This window comes from Mobula birostris, chromosome 4 (genome assembly GCF_030028105.1).
Source record: "Mobula birostris isolate sMobBir1 chromosome 4, sMobBir1.hap1, whole genome shotgun sequence".
Taxonomy (NCBI): Eukaryota; Metazoa; Chordata; class Chondrichthyes; order Myliobatiformes; family Myliobatidae; genus Mobula; species Mobula birostris.
In genome coordinates this window covers 84,823,277-84,841,821 of record NC_092373.1, presented here as the reverse complement: position 1 = coordinate 84,841,821, position 18,545 = coordinate 84,823,277, and the positions used below count along the sequence as shown (strand labels likewise).

At 42.1% G+C, this 18,545-nt stretch overlaps 1 protein-coding gene across 1 annotated transcript in view; it reads right to left on the bottom strand.

Annotated features, from left to right (window-relative positions):
* Positions 1-2,404: 2,404 nt before the first annotated feature.
* Positions 2,405-18,545, bottom strand: part of LOC140197043 (uncharacterized) — a 128,185-nt gene continuing 112,044 nt past the window's right edge. Inside the window, exons 27-33 of the mRNA XM_072256974.1 lie at positions 18,155-18,199; positions 16,082-16,246; positions 13,104-13,251; positions 8,801-8,865; positions 7,309-7,493; positions 3,202-3,394; positions 2,405-2,621 (exon numbers count right to left, since the gene is read on the bottom strand). Of these exons, the coding sequence (XP_072113075.1) occupies positions 2,587-2,621; positions 3,202-3,394; positions 7,309-7,493; positions 8,801-8,865; positions 13,104-13,251; positions 16,082-16,246; positions 18,155-18,199 (836 nt within the window). The 3' untranslated portion in view covers positions 2,405-2,586. The remainder of the gene's footprint in view (positions 2,622-3,201; positions 3,395-7,308; positions 7,494-8,800; positions 8,866-13,103; positions 13,252-16,081; positions 16,247-18,154; positions 18,200-18,545) is intronic.

The window sequence follows — 18,545 nt, the reverse complement described above, 5'->3', positions numbered from 1 at the left end:
TTGTGACAGGCAGGGATTTTAGACCATTCAGGAAAGTGGACTCTAACCGCAATTTGTTAATTGTTCATTAATACTAAGTTTAATAGGGGCTTTTAAATTTAACTCCAGACACAGATTGCTAAACCATATAGAGTTTAGACATGATAGCATTATGGGAATCAAGATGACAATTTACTTCAATTATACACTCAATGTCTATTTTATTAGGTACACTTGTACACCTGCTTGTTAATGCAAATTTCTAACCAACTAAACATGAGGCAGCAACTCAATGCTTTGAAGCATGCAGACATAGTCAAGATGTTCAGACCAAACTTCACAATGAGGAAAAAATGCAATGTAAGTGACTTGATTGGGAAATGGTTCTTGGTATCAGAAAGAATGGTTTGAGTATCTCAGAAACTGCTGATCTGGGATTTTCACTCACAACAGCTTCTAGGGTTCACAGAGAATGGTGCAAAAAACAAAAACAAAAAAAGAAAACCAGTGAGCAGCATTTTTGTGGGCAAAATTGTCTTGTTAATGAGAGAGTTCAGAGGAAAATGGCCAGACTGACAGGAAGGCAACAGTAACTCAAATAGCCACACATTACATCAGTGGTGCATCTCTGAATGCACAGCACGTTAGACAATGAAGTGGATGGACGACAGCAGCAGAAGACCACAAACATGCGTTCAGTGGCCACTTTATTAGATACTGCATCGTTATCATTGCTGCCTCTGTGGAAGTACCTCAACAATGTGTTTTATAGAATTGTGTTGAATTTTAGCACTTCAGAGTAAGACACACAAACTATTGGAAGAACTCAGCAAATCTGGTACCACCTACGGTAGGAAATGAGCAATGGGCAATATGGGCCAAGACCCTTTATCAAGACGGAAAAGGAAAGGGGGAGAAGCCAGAATAAGGTGGGGGAGGGGGAAAAGTACAAACAAGAAAATGATAGGTGGAGCCAAGTGAGGGAAAGGTCATGGGGGGGGGGGAATGAAGTGAGAAGCTGGGAGGTGATAGGTGGAAGAGATAAAGGACTGAAGCAGAAAGAAACCAATAGGATGGACTATGGAAGAAAGGGAGGGAGGAGGGAGGTGATGGGCAGGTGAGGAGATGAGAAAGGGTGAGAGAGGTAGCAGATCTGGGTATGAAAAAAGAAAGGCGGGAGGAGAAATTGCTGGAAGTTTGAGAAATCACTATTCATGCCATTGGGTTGGAGGCTACACTGGTGGAATATGAGGTGTTGCTCTTCCAACCTGAGTGTTGCCTCATTGTGGCAGTAGGGGAGGTCATGGACCAACATGTCGGAGTCGGAATGTGAAGTGGAATTGAAATGGGTGGGCACTGGGAAATCTCACCTTTTGAGGTGAATAGAATGAAGGTGCTTGACAAAGCTGCCCTCCAATCTATATCATATCTCACTGATGTAAAGGAGGTCATCCTGAGAGCATAGGTAGAACAAATGACCCCAGTGGACCCACAGGTGAAGAGTTGCCTCACCTGGAAGGTCTGCTTGGGCCTGACTGGCGCGGGGTGAGGGAGAAGGTGCAGGGGCAGGCGCAGGCATTGCACTTGGCTTTCTTACCGAGATAAGTGCCAGGAGGGAAGTCAGTGGGGAGTAAGTGCCTACTCCTGATTTATTTTCACTCCACACATTTTCAGCAGTTTGTACAATATCTGAATTGTGATCAAGCACTAGTGATGAGAGACCCAGGAATAAAGCTGTTGGATAACCAAAGGAGCGTTAGGACCAGCAGCAATGAAGCCACGCTGACCAACCTGAAGCTGTATGCAAGAGATGGGCTGTTAACAGGGGAGCAGCTGTCAGGAAACTATACCCTAATCATGGAGTTTGCAGGAAGTGGTACACATTGGAAAACTGGTATGTCAGTAGATTTACTATCGTATTCAATGACAGCCTCCTAAAGAAAAAATATATTGTCTTTTTGAACCTGGTGAATAACTCTGGACCAGGACACTCAATCTCAATTCAGAAATCTTTCAAGCTTGCTAAAGTGTATGTAGCCAGATGCTCTTAAAATATCAGGCAATTCACAGATGCCTTTCTTGCATGGTCTGGTTTGTATTCTCAGCGTTGGTGAGGGATACCTGAAGGAGGAGAATGTGTTTTCATTTTCAGCTGACGTCTCAGGGGATCATTTATTCCACTCACTGAAGACTTGCATGGTATCTCACTTGAAACACTTCCTTATTATAAAATATTCTTTGTCCGTTTTTATTGAATGAAATTGATTTCTATCACTTGAGGAAGGAAACATGACATCTGTATCATTAGAGCAGAGTTACAGTAGTAAGAAGTCTAGGAAAGAACTTCTTTGGAAAAGTAAAACTAATTATTCACAAAGACACCATCACTGTTATAAAACACATCACACCAAGTCTGAATGTGTTAATTATAGTTTATTATGTTTTGCAGAAAGAGATATAAAGCAGGGTGATATATAGCTCACCATACCTACAGAGCATCTGTGAAATGCTAAAAACTGATTCGTTAGATGTAAAATGGATGTCATTGTAGTTAGGAGATGTCCAGGACATGAGGTGAAACTCCCAGTCAGATCATCACTATGGAGTTCAGCAATTTTTAAAGGCACATGCTTCCAGAATTTCTGTAAAATAGAACAACAGGTACCTAGAACGTCATAGCAATATTCTCCATGTAATTGCCACCAGTAGCAATAAATTAATATAATCTCTTTGCTCAACTTTTGCTCTTTTCTAGATGAAAAAAATTAGTGGTAAAGAATAGGGCACTGACATTTTCAATATTAAAACTTCCAGGTCAGGCAAACTACATGTTAGACAGAGAATAAGAGGATCCCACTTCCTTCATCTTCTCCACCCCACACCATCAACCAATAAAACGTTATCCACCGAGTCAGATAAAGGAGTAATATTCCTCCTTTGACTCTGTTTCAACAGCACGTCTGTGCTAGAGTTAGAGGAACAGGTAATGCACAGAAGTGTGACATTTAACATATCTGCACGTTCAGTTGTCCTACTTGTGAGGGTGATAACCCTCTCCAACTCCTACATTAACAAGTACCAATACTACCATATCAAGTCTGTACCAAGACTCTGGAAAACTTGAAATGAGAAATCATATCTCAACAGGTTTAAGTGCACAGTAGAATCATACAATCTGTGGACAAAACAAATGGACTAAATGCATACTTCACTACCACTTACCAGGAGGTTCACAAGCATGAATTCCATCCAATATCTTGATATAATTTTCAGTCAGGTATCTTTTGTAATCAGAATTTTGAACTTCAATGAGGCATTGAGTTGAATCCTTAAAAAGGAGATCCTTCCCTGAGAATGATTTTGAACTGAACATCTGAAAGGTGTCTTGCATGGTTCCATTACGGCCATGTTTCAGCTGGAATAAAGGAACACGACTTTGATAACAATTACACACAAGGTGTCTGTGCGAATTATCTATATTTGAAATGAATATTCAGTGATGGAAGTTTAGGCTTTCAAGTACAGATCAGAAAAGTTACCTAAACATGCTCCAAATCTCTAAATAACCCCAACTGAACTGTCCATCTCTTCCCAAGAACCTTTTGGAGGAGGGAATATTGACTGTGCTCCTGAGTGGTATGCTTTAACAACTGTGCCAAACTTACAGGCCAGGTGGTGTTGAGGAAGTAGGGAATTTGAGGAAGGATTTAGACATATTGGGAGAATGGGCAAATAATTGGTAGATGGAATATAGTGTTTAGGCCTCCATTAGTCCCATGAGAACATGGATTTGCGCCTTGGAAGGTTTCCAGGGTGCAGGCCTGGGCAAGGTTGTATGGAAGACCGGCAGTTGCCCATGCTGCAAGTATCCCCTCTCCACACCACCGATGTCGTCCAAGGGATGGGCACTAGGGCCGATACAGCTTGGCACCGGTGTCATCACAGAGCAATGTGTGGTTAAGTGCCTTGCTCAAGGACACAACATGCTGCTTCAGCTAAGGCTCGAATTAGCAACCTTCAGATCACTAGACCGATGCCTTAACCACTTGGCCATGCGCCAACACAGAACTGCATAGTCATTCTTCTTGGTAGAAGAAATAAAAACATACACTATTTTCTAAACAGGAAGAAAATTCAAATTTCAAAGGTGCAAAGGGACTTAGGAGTCCTCTTGCAGGTTTCCTTAAAGGTGAACTTGCAGGTTGAGTTGGTGGTGAGAGAGGAAAATGCAATGTCAGTATTTATTTCAAGAGGACTAGAATATAAAAGCAAGGATGCAAAACTGAGGCTTTCTAAGATATTGGTCAGACTGCACGGAGTTCAGATGAGGTTCACAAGAACGATTCCATGAATGAAAAGGTTAATATATGAGAAGCATTTGATGGCTCAGGGCCTGTTCTTGCTGGAGTTTAGAAAAATGAGGGCAAGATCTACTTGAAGCCTATTGAATATTGGAAGGCCTAGACAGAGTAATGAGGAGAGGATATTTCCTATTTTGAGGGAGTCTAGGACCAGAGGACACAGCTTCTGAATAGAGGGATATCCATTTAGAACAGAGGTGAGGAAGAATTTCTTTAGCCAGGGGATAGAGAATCTGTAGAATTCATTGCCACAGGTGACTGTGGAAGCCAAGTAATTGGGTATATTTAAAGCAGATGTTGATGGGTTCTTGATTAATCTGGGTGTCAAAAGGTTATGGGAAGAAGCCAAGAGAGAGATAATAAATCAATCATGATGGAATGGCAGAGCAAACTTGATAGCCTGAATGGATAATTCTACTCCAATGACTTATGATCTTATGGTCTAACATATCACATATCTTACACCATTCCAGCCGTGTTCTCTCAGATGGTGTCCATTATTTAATGCCATGATAAGGTAGCCTTTTACTATACCATGCAAGCATCCTTACAGCTTTCCTTCACTCCAACTATTTAGGAAACCTACAAAGGATATAACTGGGGAAATGGCAATAGTCAGCAAGTCAGGCAGCTTCTGTAGAAAGAGAAACTGAGTTAATGCTTCTAGTTAGGGACCCTTCCAAAGACAAAAAGCTGAGAAAACCAGTGTGTTACGTCAAAGAAGGGAAAGCATGGAGACTGAAGGGTGTGTCCTGTGAGGCTGCCAAAGTAAAATTTACTTACAGTAAAGTACTAGAAGGTGGAGACAAAACAGAGAGAGAGAGAAAAGAAAACTAAATTGAAATGGAAATATTTTGCCACATTTACAGAAAGAAAACAAAGTTAACTTGGAACTGCAAGATTCAGTGTTGAGTTTTGAGGGTTGCTACCTGCTCAGGTGCGTGGCCAAGTGGTTAGGACGTTGGGCTCACGATCTGAAGGTCATGTGTTCAAATCTTGGCCAAGGCAGCATGTTGTGCCTTTGAGCAGGGCACTTAACCACACACTGCTCCAGTCCACCCAGCTGAAAATGGTTAACCTCACGCTAGACTGGCGTCCTATCCGGCGGGGGGGGCGGGGGGGGTGTGGGGGTGTGGGGGAGTCTCGTACTCTCAGTCGCTTCACGCCACAGAAACCGGCATAAGCCCCAGCCTGATGGGCCACAAATGCTCGGGACAGACTTTAACAGGTGGAGGAGGAGTTCTGTTCCTCAAGCTTAGGTTGAGTATCATTGCAGCAACGCAAGAGGAAAAAGGCAGAGAATTAGAATGGACATGATGAAGAGAATTAAAGTGACTGTTGAGTAAAAGCTTGGGATCATCCCTGTGAATGGAAGTACTCTGCAATGTGACTCCCCAATCTACATTTGGTTTCTCCGAGCTAGAGGAGACCACAAAGTCAACACTGAACACTATGCATTTAACTGGAAGAAGCACAAGTGATTCACCTCTCCACCTGGAAGGAGCATTGGTCCCTTAGATGTTGGGGAGTGAAGGGTTTAAAATGAGTGTGTATATCTTTAACCATTACATGGGAAAATGCAGTGAGAAGGGAAGTGGTTGTCAGAGATGGAAAAATGATGGAAAAACTGAGAGAACAGTCCCATCAGAAAGGCGAAAAGCGAAAGTGATGTAACTGATGGAGGAATCCTGTTGAAGATGATTATGATGGATGGTGGAGTGTTAGGCAACAACAAACTATACCTTTGACATTGATCATCAGTAAAGTTGAAGGAGAATTGTTCAATGTAAGAGTGAGTTTATCCAGACAAATTAGTTTGGTGGCGGACTGATCAGATGCATGTTCAAGAAAGAAGTGAAAATCCTTCATACTATCTTGTTGTGGTAAGGAGATGCAAAGGGATTGGATGTTCATAGTAAACATGTGTAACTGACATTTATTGACACAGTAGCTAAAATGTTCAGTTCCTTGAGAATCCCCGACTCCACAGCACTAATAAAGCATCTTGTCAATTTTGATGTATTTCCAAGGCACATTCAAACATGTCTCCCCCATGAACTTGAATAATGAGCAAGCAACGCCTTTGAGGCGTGATGGCTTTCAGCTGTCTCAGTTTGTAGCTGAAAGAAGTCTCACATATTTTGGTGTTTCTTTCATGCTTTACAAGAATAAATGGAACTGAAATGGTATCACCACCCTTGACAATTTAATCTCAGGGTTGTATGTTGTGACATATATGTACTTTGATAATAAATTTACTTTGAACTTTGAATTTTCCCTTCCTCAGTATCAGTACAGACCTGAAAATTGTGGTTGATGTAATATCACCCTGTTGCCATGGAATGAGGCAAAACTCATTACTCATTACCCATTCAATATACCTATTGAGAGGGCATGCTTCCTTTGATGAAAATAGGAATTTGTCTGGCATTTTAGGCTACAGGTGATTGTGCGTAGATCCAGAATGCTCTGGCCAGTGCCAACTAATTTTCTATTGAAAAGATTCAAAGTTCGAAGTCCAAAGATGAACTCCATTTTCTTTTTGTGGCCCTGAGTGATCTGTGAATCGTTGGTTGGTGGCAGACCTCCAATAGATTTCATCTTGCTGTACCTCCTCAATAAACCTAACAACTTTTAATGCTGGACAATAAGATGCTTTACACTTGTACCCTGTCTGTCCCCTGTTAACCCTGTTGCTCCCTAGGATTTATGTGGAAAGAACCAATGAGCAACAGACCCATGCTAAACTTCTCATTCAATAATATGCTTTATTGAGTTAAGCATCCAATTTCGTGACATAGACCCAGAGTTAACCAGTCTGACTGAATCTTACAACTTCCCACCAGTTAGATACTTGATGTCAGTCTAATTCACTGCTGTCAACTTTTGGTGGTTTCTTCCCTGTCCCGTTTCCAACAAAGTTCCAAGTGCATAAAACTAGATAATAAAATGGTTCATGCCCTCTCACCTGTTCATGTTTCAGCAGTTTGAGCAACTCATCCCTCTTATCTGGTCGTGTCATAACAGCATGTGCTGGGGCTTCCGCTAAGTGGCAGTTCAGGAACTGATCAACTGAAGTTGTGCTCCCATCTTTGCACAGCAGGTAATAATTATCAGAAGACAAGTGCTGGTTCCAGTCCAACGTTCCATTCCCTAAGAGCAAAAATGATTCAAATAACAAACTTCTTATATATTTGGCAGTCTTTAACTCAAACACTTTCCTAAACTGCATATTTTCTATCCTTTTAAACATCCAAGTGGTCATTTATTTCAAATGTTCCTTGAGGTGAATGGAACACTGGTGACTTTGTGAGCTGTTTGAAACTGCTTGAAGCTGTTTTGAGGCCAATGGAATGAATTTTGGAGAGAGAGTGCAATTTTATTTTCCTACCAATGGGATGTAAATTTCTGTGTTTAATACATCAATGTTAACTATAATTCATCAGATTCATCAGTTATGGAATTCTAAATACTTGCCTAATTTTAATCATCCTTAATTTCTGGCTGGTGATCTTGGACCAATTGGTCTCTGTGTATCCTACCTTCTCCAGAGAAGAAACTACCATGCATCCATGGGACAACTGGTTTACAGTATGTGAAAAGTTATGGTGACAGACTTTGTAAAATCATCTCCAATTTAACTGTTAATGGTTGATGCCATCAAGAGACCGAGTAACATCTGAATAGAATTAAATCTGCAGATGCATTATTACTATAATTCTGATTCATTCTGGTTTGACTACACAGCATGTGTGGTGTTAATGAACCCAGATTGGTTATGCCTTATAAATTCAGACAAGTGCCTTTCTACTGGTTTTACATTATTTGATCTCCTCCGTCAGTATAGTTACTGTACACTCTCACCATCATCCACATTAGTGGAGATAGCATTAAACCTCCAATCTCTGTAATTAACCCTATTCACTCCTAGGCCATCCTCTACCTTCTGCTTTTTAAATGCTTATGAAGGCTTGAGCCACCAACATTGTTATCTGCCATCCTCTACCTACCTTCTCTCCAGCCCTTCTGAACTACTTTTCTCTACCTGCAGATCATTTTCACTTTATTTATGTATGTATGTATGTATGTATATATGTATTTGTTTGTTCATATACAGCACTGAATAGGCCCTTCCAGCTGAGTCGCCCAGCAACCCTTTATTTAACTCTAGCCTAATCATGGGACAATTTACAATGGCCAATTAACTTACTAATCGGTAAGTTTTTGAAAGGAAACTCATTCAGTCGTGGGGAGAACATACAAACTCCTTACAGACAGCGGTGGGAATTGAACCTGGGTCACTGGATTTGTAAAGGGATGAACTAAACACTACACTACCATGCTGTCCTCTGATCATAATCTTTAGCCTGGAGATTGACCAGTCCAGCTCTGGACAAAGTAGAAAGTCATGGCAGAACTTCTGGCACACAAAGCAAACACATCCCAAGAGATCCACATACCATCAGTGTTCTCAGACACAGTGGTGTGCCTAATGAAAGCAACATCACCCTTTTCAACCAGGCACCTGTAAGAGACATAGGCAAATTTATTGTTAGTCTGGACTGTAAGTTTGACAAGTTAAGATTACTACTGCCCATTTATTGGGGATTCAAAATAGTGCCTTTGTATGAAAGCATTTAAAACTATATTCTGGGCAGAAGTTGATGGGAAGTTAGGGAGAACAAGGTACAGGAAAATTAGTGGTGGGCTGAGATTGCTGTGAGCCAGCACAGAGTTGATAGGTTGAATGGTGTCCTTCTACATAGGAAGGAAATGGGTATGCCATGCCAGATGCCATATTGATGATGGAGTTAGCATGTGCTGGAATAGACAGACCAGGCAGATAATGATGTCAATTATCGTGTAGTGAGGACTATCTGGCATTTGCGAGTGCTGCTAACTCCATCCTTCAACCTCACTTAGCTGATCATACAGACAGCAACACAAGGTACTTCTACTACCCAAACAGCAAAACTTAAAAGGATCATTGGCTACTTGCACATTAACTTCTCCTGGCTGCTGCTAGATGTCGGCAACTGTTTGTTGGTTGCCATCTGTAGAGTTGTTTCTACTTCACATAGTCTAACTGACAAGGATGGACGATGTCCTCCGAACAAACCAGGTGATGCTTTAACTGGGAGAATGAACACAGCAGGACAAGTTATGCAGAGAAGGAGGAGGAGGGAGTAAAGTCGCCATAAATGTTCAGAGAAAAATTCTCCTCTTTGCAGATGTCAACGTTCAGTCTCTGAGTGAGGTACTTGACAGTACAAAATTCCAGGCTGACACATCAGAGTGGTGCTGTAGGACTGTTGCACAGTCAGACGTGCAGCTCTTCCAAGTGAGGTGTTAAATTAAGTGTTACGGTATGCACCCAACCTCACCAGTTCCAGGGGTTTAGACACTCCAGTTTTCTGCAGTATGGATAGCTGGCATTGAATTGATTTTATTTCTTAAATCCTTCACATACATGAGGAGTAAAAATCTTTACGTTACATCTCCGTCTAAATGTGCAATGTGCAATCATAGTTATTTATAATAAATAGAACGGTCAATGTAATATCGAATATGCTCAAATCAGCGCAATCTGCAGCCGTGACACTATTTCTTGTCAACAGTGCCATGTCCCCATCACTTTTGCCTCCCTCCTGATCCTTTCTGAAACATCTAAACCCTGCCAATTGAAGTAGCCATTCCTGCCCCTGCACCATCCAAGTCTCTGTAATGGCCACAGCATCATAGCTCCAAGTGCTGATCCACGCTTTAAGCTCATCCGCTTTATTCATGATACTCATTGCGTTAAAATAGACTCGTCTCAAACTATCAGACTGAGCGCATCCCTTCTCTATCATCTGCCTATCCTCCCTTTCACACGGTCTCCAAGCTTTCTCTATTTGTGAGCCAACCTCCCTTTCCTCCGTCTCTTCAGTTCAGTTCCCACCCCCTAGCAATTCTAGTTTAAACTCTCCCCAACAGCCTTAGCAAACCTTCCTGCCAGGATATTGGTCCCCCTCGGATTCAAGTGCAACCCATCCTTTTTGTACAGGTCACACCTGCCCCAGAAGAGGTCCCAATGATCCAAAAATCTGAATCCCTGCCCCCTGCTCTAATCCATTAGCCACACATTTATCCTCCACCTCACTCTATTCCTATACTCACTGTCACGTGGCACAGGCAGTAATCCTGAGATTACTACCTTTGAGGTCCTGCTTCTCAACTTCTTTCTTAACTCTCTATTCTCCTATTCTGCAGCCTCTTTACTTCCTCAAAACTATGTGCCCCTCCACCTATCTTTGTATCATCTGCAACCCTTGCCACAAAGCCATCAATTCCATCATCCAAGTCATTGGCATATAATGTAGAAGAAGTGGTCCCAACACTAACTCCAGTGAAACCCCACTAGTCACCCGCAGCCAACCAGAAAAGGCTCCCTTTATTCCGACTCTTTGCCTTCTGCCAATCAGTCACTGCTTTATCCATGCTAGTCTCTTTCCTGAAATGCCTGCAATGTCTTTGGGATGTGAAATTAAATTGGAGCACCTGAAGGAACCCCTCAGGGAGTTATGAGGAGGACATGCAAAATTCACTCAGACAAACCCAAGGTGAGTATCAAGCTTGGGCTGCTGAAGTTGTGAAGCAGTGACACTACTTGGTGTATAATTGTACTGTGCCCAGTTTATCAGGTTATTTACTCTGTTATGGGCAGAGGACTCTTAGGGATAGGATTCATGAGCATTTGGAAAACCGTGGCCTAATTAAGAAGAACCAGAATGGCTTTGTGTGGGGCAAATTGTGTTCTACTAACTTGATTGAGTTTTTTGACAAGTTGATAAGGGTGATCGATGAAGGTAGAGCTGTGGATGTTTTTTAACATGAATTTTAATAAGGTGTTTGACAAGGGAGGCTGATCTAGAGTCCATGATTTGAATTCAGAACTGGCCTGCCCATAGAAGGCAGTGGTCATAGAGACTTATTCTAGCTGGAGGTCTCTGATTAGCGATCTTCCTCGGAGATCTGTGCTGGGGCCTCTGCTTTTTGTGATGGCTATAATTGACCTGGATGAAAATGTAGATGGGCAAGTTAGTAAGATTTCAGATGACACAAAAAGTTGTGGCATTGTAGATAGCATAGGAGACTGACAAAGAATAAAACAAAATATAGATCAGACAGAGATATGGATGGAGAAATGACAGACAGAGTTTAACATGGCCAAATGGGAAGTGTTGCATCTATATAGGTCAAATGTAAAGAGACAGTACTCTGTTATCGGCAAGACTCTTAACAGTGTTGAAGAGCTGAAGGATCTTGGGGTCAATGTTCATAGTGGCTACACAGGTTGATTTGGTGGTTAAGAAGGCATATGGCATAATTGCTCTTATTAGTCTAGTTCTTAGGTACAAAAGTCAGGAAGTTATGTGCAGCTTTATAAAACTTTAGTTAGTCTACATCTGGAGTTTTACATATAGTTCTTGTCAGTCAGTTATAGGAAGGATGTTGAGGCTTTGGAGAGAATACAGAGGAGGTTCACCAGGATGCTGCCTGGTTTAGGGGGCACGTGCTACAATAAGAGTTTGGCCACAATCTCGAGTTGTTTGCTCTGGAGCAGCGGAGGCTGAGCAGAGATTTGAAAGAGGTTTATAAGATTATGAGAAGCATAGATAGAGAAGACAGACAATATCACTTTCCCAGGGTTGAAATATCTAATATCGGAGGGCATGTATTTAAGGCAAAAGGGAATATGTTCAAAGGAAATGTAAGAGGCAAGTGTTTTTTTTTACACAGAGATTGATGGGTGCCTGGAATGTCTGCTTGGGATGGTGGGAGAGGCAGGGACACTGGAGACTATTAAGAGTCATTCAGATAAGTGCGTGACTGTGAAGAAAATGGAAAGATATGGACCTGGTGCAGGTAGAGGGGATTATTTAGTTGGCCATTTCATTACTAATTTAAAAACGCAAACACGAGGAAATCTGCAGATGCTGGAAATTCAGGCAACACACACAAAAAAATGCTGGTGAACGCAGCAGGCCAGGCAGCATCTATAAGAAGAAGTACAGTCGACATTTCGGGCCGAGACCCTTCCTGATAAAGTTGGTGATGGTGTGGGAGATAATGGCCTGGTGCTCCTTAGTGGGGTCATGATCGAGGGGTAAATAAGAGGAGGTATCCGCGAGTTGTCGCTGTGCCTCGGCAAGGTAGCAGTCAGTACACCAGACTACAAAAGCACTCCCCTTAGCAGCGAGTTTTATGGTAAGGTTAGGAATAGTGCGAAGGGAGTGGAGAGCAGAGCGTTCGGAAGGAGAGAGGTTGGAATGGGAACAAGATGCGGTGAAGTCGAGACGGTTGATGTCCTGTTGGCAGTTAGCAATAAAGAGATCCAGAGCAGACAGAGGACCCGAGCGGGGTGTCCATGAAGAGGAGGAGGGTTGAAGACGGGAGAAGGGGTCATCGGTGGGGGTGGAAGGGTCTCGGCCCGAACTGTGCCACTTCCTATAGATGCTGCCTGGCCTGCTGCGTTCACCAGCATTTTTTATCTGTGTCATTACTAATTTGCTTGGTTTGGCACAACATTGTGGGCTGAAGGGCACGTTCCTGTGCTGTGCTGTATTGTTCTATTCTCTATGTTCTAAGCTCTTAGGATTTTATTGTGTTGAACCTGGCTGCAGAATTTCAAGAGCAGAAAAGTATTAAGGCTCTTTTCTCTGATGCAGAGTGCGTATCATGGTTATGAAAGACGTACTGTGAAAGCTCGTGTTTATTTACCTGAAGGCTCCACTGTAGCCGAAGTACCTCTCGTTGGCATTGGCTTCACACCTGTCTGTTGATGATTCACTGCCGATGCACAGGGAGCACAGATTAGGATGCAGGGTAGCATCTGCTCCAGGGGCACAACTCTCACTGAAAAATGTAGCTTTATCCAAAAATAAAACAAATATTAGCAAGTCTCCAGAGCCAGTCTGTCTATATCATTCATGAGCTGTCTATAAGGTCACACAGTGACTTTAGACCACCTGAATCCAACAACAGTTTGTCTGTGTTAATCAGTGAATCACAGAAACATAAAGCTCAGAAGCAGGCCTTTCATCCCAAATTGTCCATGCTGACCAAGATGCCAACAAGTGCACTGGTAACACAGATAGTTAGGAAGAAAAGTACTGTCCATTATCAGCAGAATCTTATTTTCTGTTGGTCCACTGTTTAATCCACTCTGCTTACCACCTGCACCATAGCACAGAACTCCCACAGTCTTTTTTCCTGCACTTTTCCCAGACCAGGAATCAAGTTCCAGGTCAAATGCACATACTGCGACCTCCCCCACAGTGTGGTAAGTACTAATGCAGACTGCCAAGATTGCAAGTTAGGAAGTCAGATGTTGTCAATGTTAAATGGCCTTGTGAACCCCCTTATATCCTTAAGATCCCAGGATCCCTCTGACCTCTTACCAGCAAACAGAACATACCGCAACAGAAGAACGAGGACTGCTAAGCTGGGTAACAGCTGTGGGATGTCTGAACACCCTGCTACCCCCAGTACACATTATTTATGACAGCCAGTGGCATTATACTGTTTGCATTTAACTTTGTCGTATATGCACTTTATATCAACTTGTACATCTGTAGGATTTTTTATTATCCATTACTATTATTATGTTAATATTATGTTATGTGCTGTATGTGATAGTACGTACTGTATTGTGTACCCTGGTCCCAGAGGAATGCTTTGTGCAGCAGTATACGTTGTGTATGATTAAACTCGAACTTGAACTATCTGCTTCTGCATAGAGGTTTATCTAGATCTCTGGACACAAACAAATCTACGTGTTAATGGCTCCCTTCCCTGCTCCTGCCTTTCTCACACTTTTGGCTTTTGGATTCTTGTCTCTTACGCTCTCCGTGTTAATGGCTCCCTTCCCTGCTCCTGCCTTTCTCACACTTTTGGCTTTTGGATTCTTGTCTCTTACGCTCTCCGTGTTAATGGCTCCCTTCCCTGCTCCTGCCTTTCTCACACTTTTGGCTTTTGGATTCTTGTCTCTTACGCTCTCCCATCTATCCTAGGTACTTTTGCTGCTCCCCTTGAAACTTTTTGTCTCCCAGGTGTAGTTACTATAGAGGAAATACAGATTGTAACGTCCTTGAGCAAGAGGATGCAGCAAAGCATAAAGTCATTCACCATTTTGGAGGAAGAATCAGAGACAAGAACGATATGATAAGTAAGTATGTGAAAGGCACACAATTGGTAAGGCTGAGATGAGAACAGGACAGCAGCGGACAGGTGATTACAAGGGAAAGAACATTGAACCTCACTGATAGGCTGTTGCAAAGGGAAATGCTGGTCTTCATTCTTCAATATGCAAGGACTACACAGCTGAAACTTACGGAGTGACTGATTCTCAGCCAGGAGAATGGAGAAGGTTAGGCTTTTTCTCAAATATATAACTTAAGTTTTGTATTTTTTATTGACTTGTGCCTTTAGTTAACTTCCTTTGCACTGACATCTTCATTTCAAGTTTACTTTACTTTCATGTTTCTGAAATGGCTCTGGGAAAGATTTGGGCTGGCTTTGAGCAGGGCCAAAGAACTGCCCACAGGGAGTTTGCCTGCTGTCAAAAACTGCCATGGGGAGGTCTCGTCTCTATAGACAGGTAAAGCACTTCAGATACTAGAAATCTGAAATAAAAGTAGAAACTGCTGTGGATATTCAACCAATTCAGCAGCGTCCCTGAAAGTTCCCAGTATTTCTGCCTTTGCCTCAGTACCAGCTCAGTTAACCTTCTGAAGCAGGTCAAAGTCAAAAACAAAATCAAATTTATTGTCAAATGCATATACATTCACAGGTGCAATGAAACATCATATAAGCAGCATTCACAAGAAAAATACAAATTATGCACAATCTTTACAAGAAAGGACACAATTATGACATTGACAAGTCCATTTTAGTGCAAAGTGATCAAAGTCATCATAGGGATCAGGTTGCTAAAGTATAATGGTTACGATTAGGCGGATTGGTTCAAGAATTGAATGGTTGAAGGAAGATAACTATTCTTGAACCTGGTGATGTGGAACTTGGGGATTCTCTATCTCCTGCCCATTAGTAGCTGCATGAAGATGCCATGTCTTTGATGAGGGATTTAATTTTGTGAGGCAGTGCCACTTGTTGATACTACCAATCACCTCTATCGGGAGACCAGATAGAGCCATCGGATCACAGATTTATTTGGCACAAAGAGGCCCTTCAACTCACCCATGCGGATTGAGTTGCCTACAGACCCAGTCCCATTTGTTTGTGTTTGACCCATATCCTTCTAAATTGTTCCTGTCCATGTAACTGTCTACACGACTTGTCAAAGTTGCGAGTATACCTGTCATTTTGTTCAGTGTGGAAAAACTTATCCCAGTGCCTTCTAGTTTTAGACTCGCCATACCATGGGTGAAAATATTAACCATTCATCTTCTCTGTGCCCTTTGTGATCTTATATACATCTATAAGGTCAACCTGCAGCCTCCTTTGCTCCAGGGAAAACAGACTCAGTCTCTCCAGCCTTTCCTTTTAGCTGGAGCCCTTGAGTCATGATAACGTTGTTGTTAACCTTTCCTGCACCTTTTCCAGATCAATAGCATCCATCCTTTAGCTGAGTGACCAGAACTACAAATGTGCCCTCACCAACATCATGGTAAGATGAAGATTATTTCAGGCTATTAAAGAAAAGATTACAAGAAGAGAGATATTATTGCCCTACTTACAGTTATAGATTTCACAGGCGTTGATTTTTCCCATTTCAATCAGGGTGCCCATGGGAATGTTCCACCCTGCAGTGCGGCCAACAGCTGTGTGACAGGATTTCCTCCCCTTCAATTTCTCCCAAGTCATGCTTGGATCTTTCACGACAGCCACAGCATAGTAAGAGGCTGTATTAGGAGCACAAACAATATGATAGTTTCGGTGTGACACAGACCTGAGGCACAGCTGGATGCAGGTCCACGGGAATTCTCTGCAGAAGCATTCAATTATTTGAAATTGGAGCTAGGTAGACCTAATCAATCTTGCTGCACCATTGCACGTCTGATCTGATTCTGACTTCAACTTTACATTCCCATCTGCCCCAGCTAACCTTTCACTCCTTTGCTCATTAAGGACCTTTCTCTTCCTCAAAAATACCTCCATCACAGCAGGTCTTCAATAACACCGATGGAATTACAGATGAAAGACTGTCTTAAAGACTGCTACATGTGAAAGACTGGAAGGGCTCTTTAGGGCCTTGGGTGGTGCTGAGGGAGGAGATGTAGGAGCCAAACTTCCATTTGAGAAATGGAGTTTCAACGACTCACGACCCTCTATGTCACCTCACTTCTGTCTTGAATGGGCAGCCCTTTCAACAGCGATCCACTTTCTGGGAAAAAAAACAATGGAATGACCTTGTATAGCTCTGGCACACCCAATGGTCTCCTGAAACAAAAGGTTGAAGTTTCAAACCCCATTCCAGAATTTCAGGGCAAAATATTTTCTCCTCCTCCTCCCCACTGGAATCTTGTGGAGTATGTGAGTTCCATGATAGATTGGGGTGTCACGGTAGTGTAACAGTTCGTGTAGCTCTGTTACACCTCAGGCATTGGAGTGTCCTCTGTAAGGAGTCTAAGTGTCCACTCTGTGGACTGCATGGGTCTTCCTTGGCTGCTCCAGTTTCTCCCACAGTCCAAACGTGTACCGGCTCCTCGGCTAATTGGTCATTGTAAGTTGTCCCGTGATTAGGTTAGGGTTAAGTCGGAGTTGTCAGGGGTCTCTGGGGCAGTGCAGCTCGAAGGGCTGGAAGGGCCTATGCTGTCAAGCTAAATAAATAAAATTAAACAAACCAGCCTCCATCTTAAAGCAAAAAGCTGCAGATGCTGTAAATATGAAATACAAACAGACATTGCTGAAAACACTCCACAGGCAGGCAATATTTGTGGAGCGAGAAGTGGGCCAATAACAACTTATTTGAAGATGATGCAGGTCCCCTTCATTACTGAAAAACATTATGACCAAGTACTAAGGACATTAGTGAAAATGATGTGTTTCTAACAAGTCCAGAGTTTACTATTGGGTACTAATACACTTTAGATTTTTTTTAAATCTAGGCTTATTTAATCAACTTAATTTAAATTACCCAAGGTGTATTGGTGGAATTTGAACTCACGTAATAGATCCATTCGATTAGACTAAGTCACTAACATAATTAATATGTTGCAGCATGTTTTGTAAACATTTCGGGAACGCGGTGATATACTTTGAGGTCAATGTTCCACTACAGTTTGGAGGTAATGCTGTACGCTACCAGTGCACCAAATGATCACTCTTTGCTCTTTATGGTGTTATCAAACAGCTCTACAGACAGACAGGGATATTGGTGTCACAACCAAGTTGGCTCTATCCAGAGTGTGGCTATTATTCCCCTTCCATCTTCATCGAGAAATACTGTGGCACCTCCATGTCAGCAGATGTTGACTACTGTTTACTTTAAGCTCTAATTTTCGACTAATTCTGTCCTGAGAAAGGTCTCTGAAACCTTAAACCACCTTCAGCCCTTGCATCCAAACTTCTTGATGAAGGTTCACCCTTGGGAGAATGATCTAACTTTTCCTGTAATGCTCAATTGAATTGCATTTCTGAATTGGACTAAGCCTGTGAAGTATTAAAGGATCTTGTTGTTTTAATGCAGCAATGTATATGGGGCTCATTGACCAGTAAGTGCATACATGTTTGAAGTGCAGAGAGTGGAGTTTATCAGTCATTACAGAGTCAGTGAGAATTGTCTGGTCATTAAGCATTTTAATACTTACATTGTCTAGTGATTACAGAAGAATTTTTGCATAGATCAAGATTAGCTGCAAAGTAAAAGGAAAAATGTGATTTTAGGCTGAGGTTAAAAAATGTTTCTACCCTGCCTAACATCCAATATCTGCTCACCCCGATAAATCTCAAATACCTGCCTCACAATATCTGTCATCCAATATCTACTTATCCCTATAAATCTCCATTGCCTGCCTCATAATTAGGGAAATTCTTTCTCTAGAAAGTTTCCTGACATATTCACATTCAGAAAATAAACCTTGGAGAATTTTTTTCCCAATTTTATACAGATTGCAGCGCTGAATAATGTGAAGGGTCATGAAGCTGCATGGTGTACTATTTCACAGAAGTTCACAGGGAACGCTTTGGTGAAATGATCAT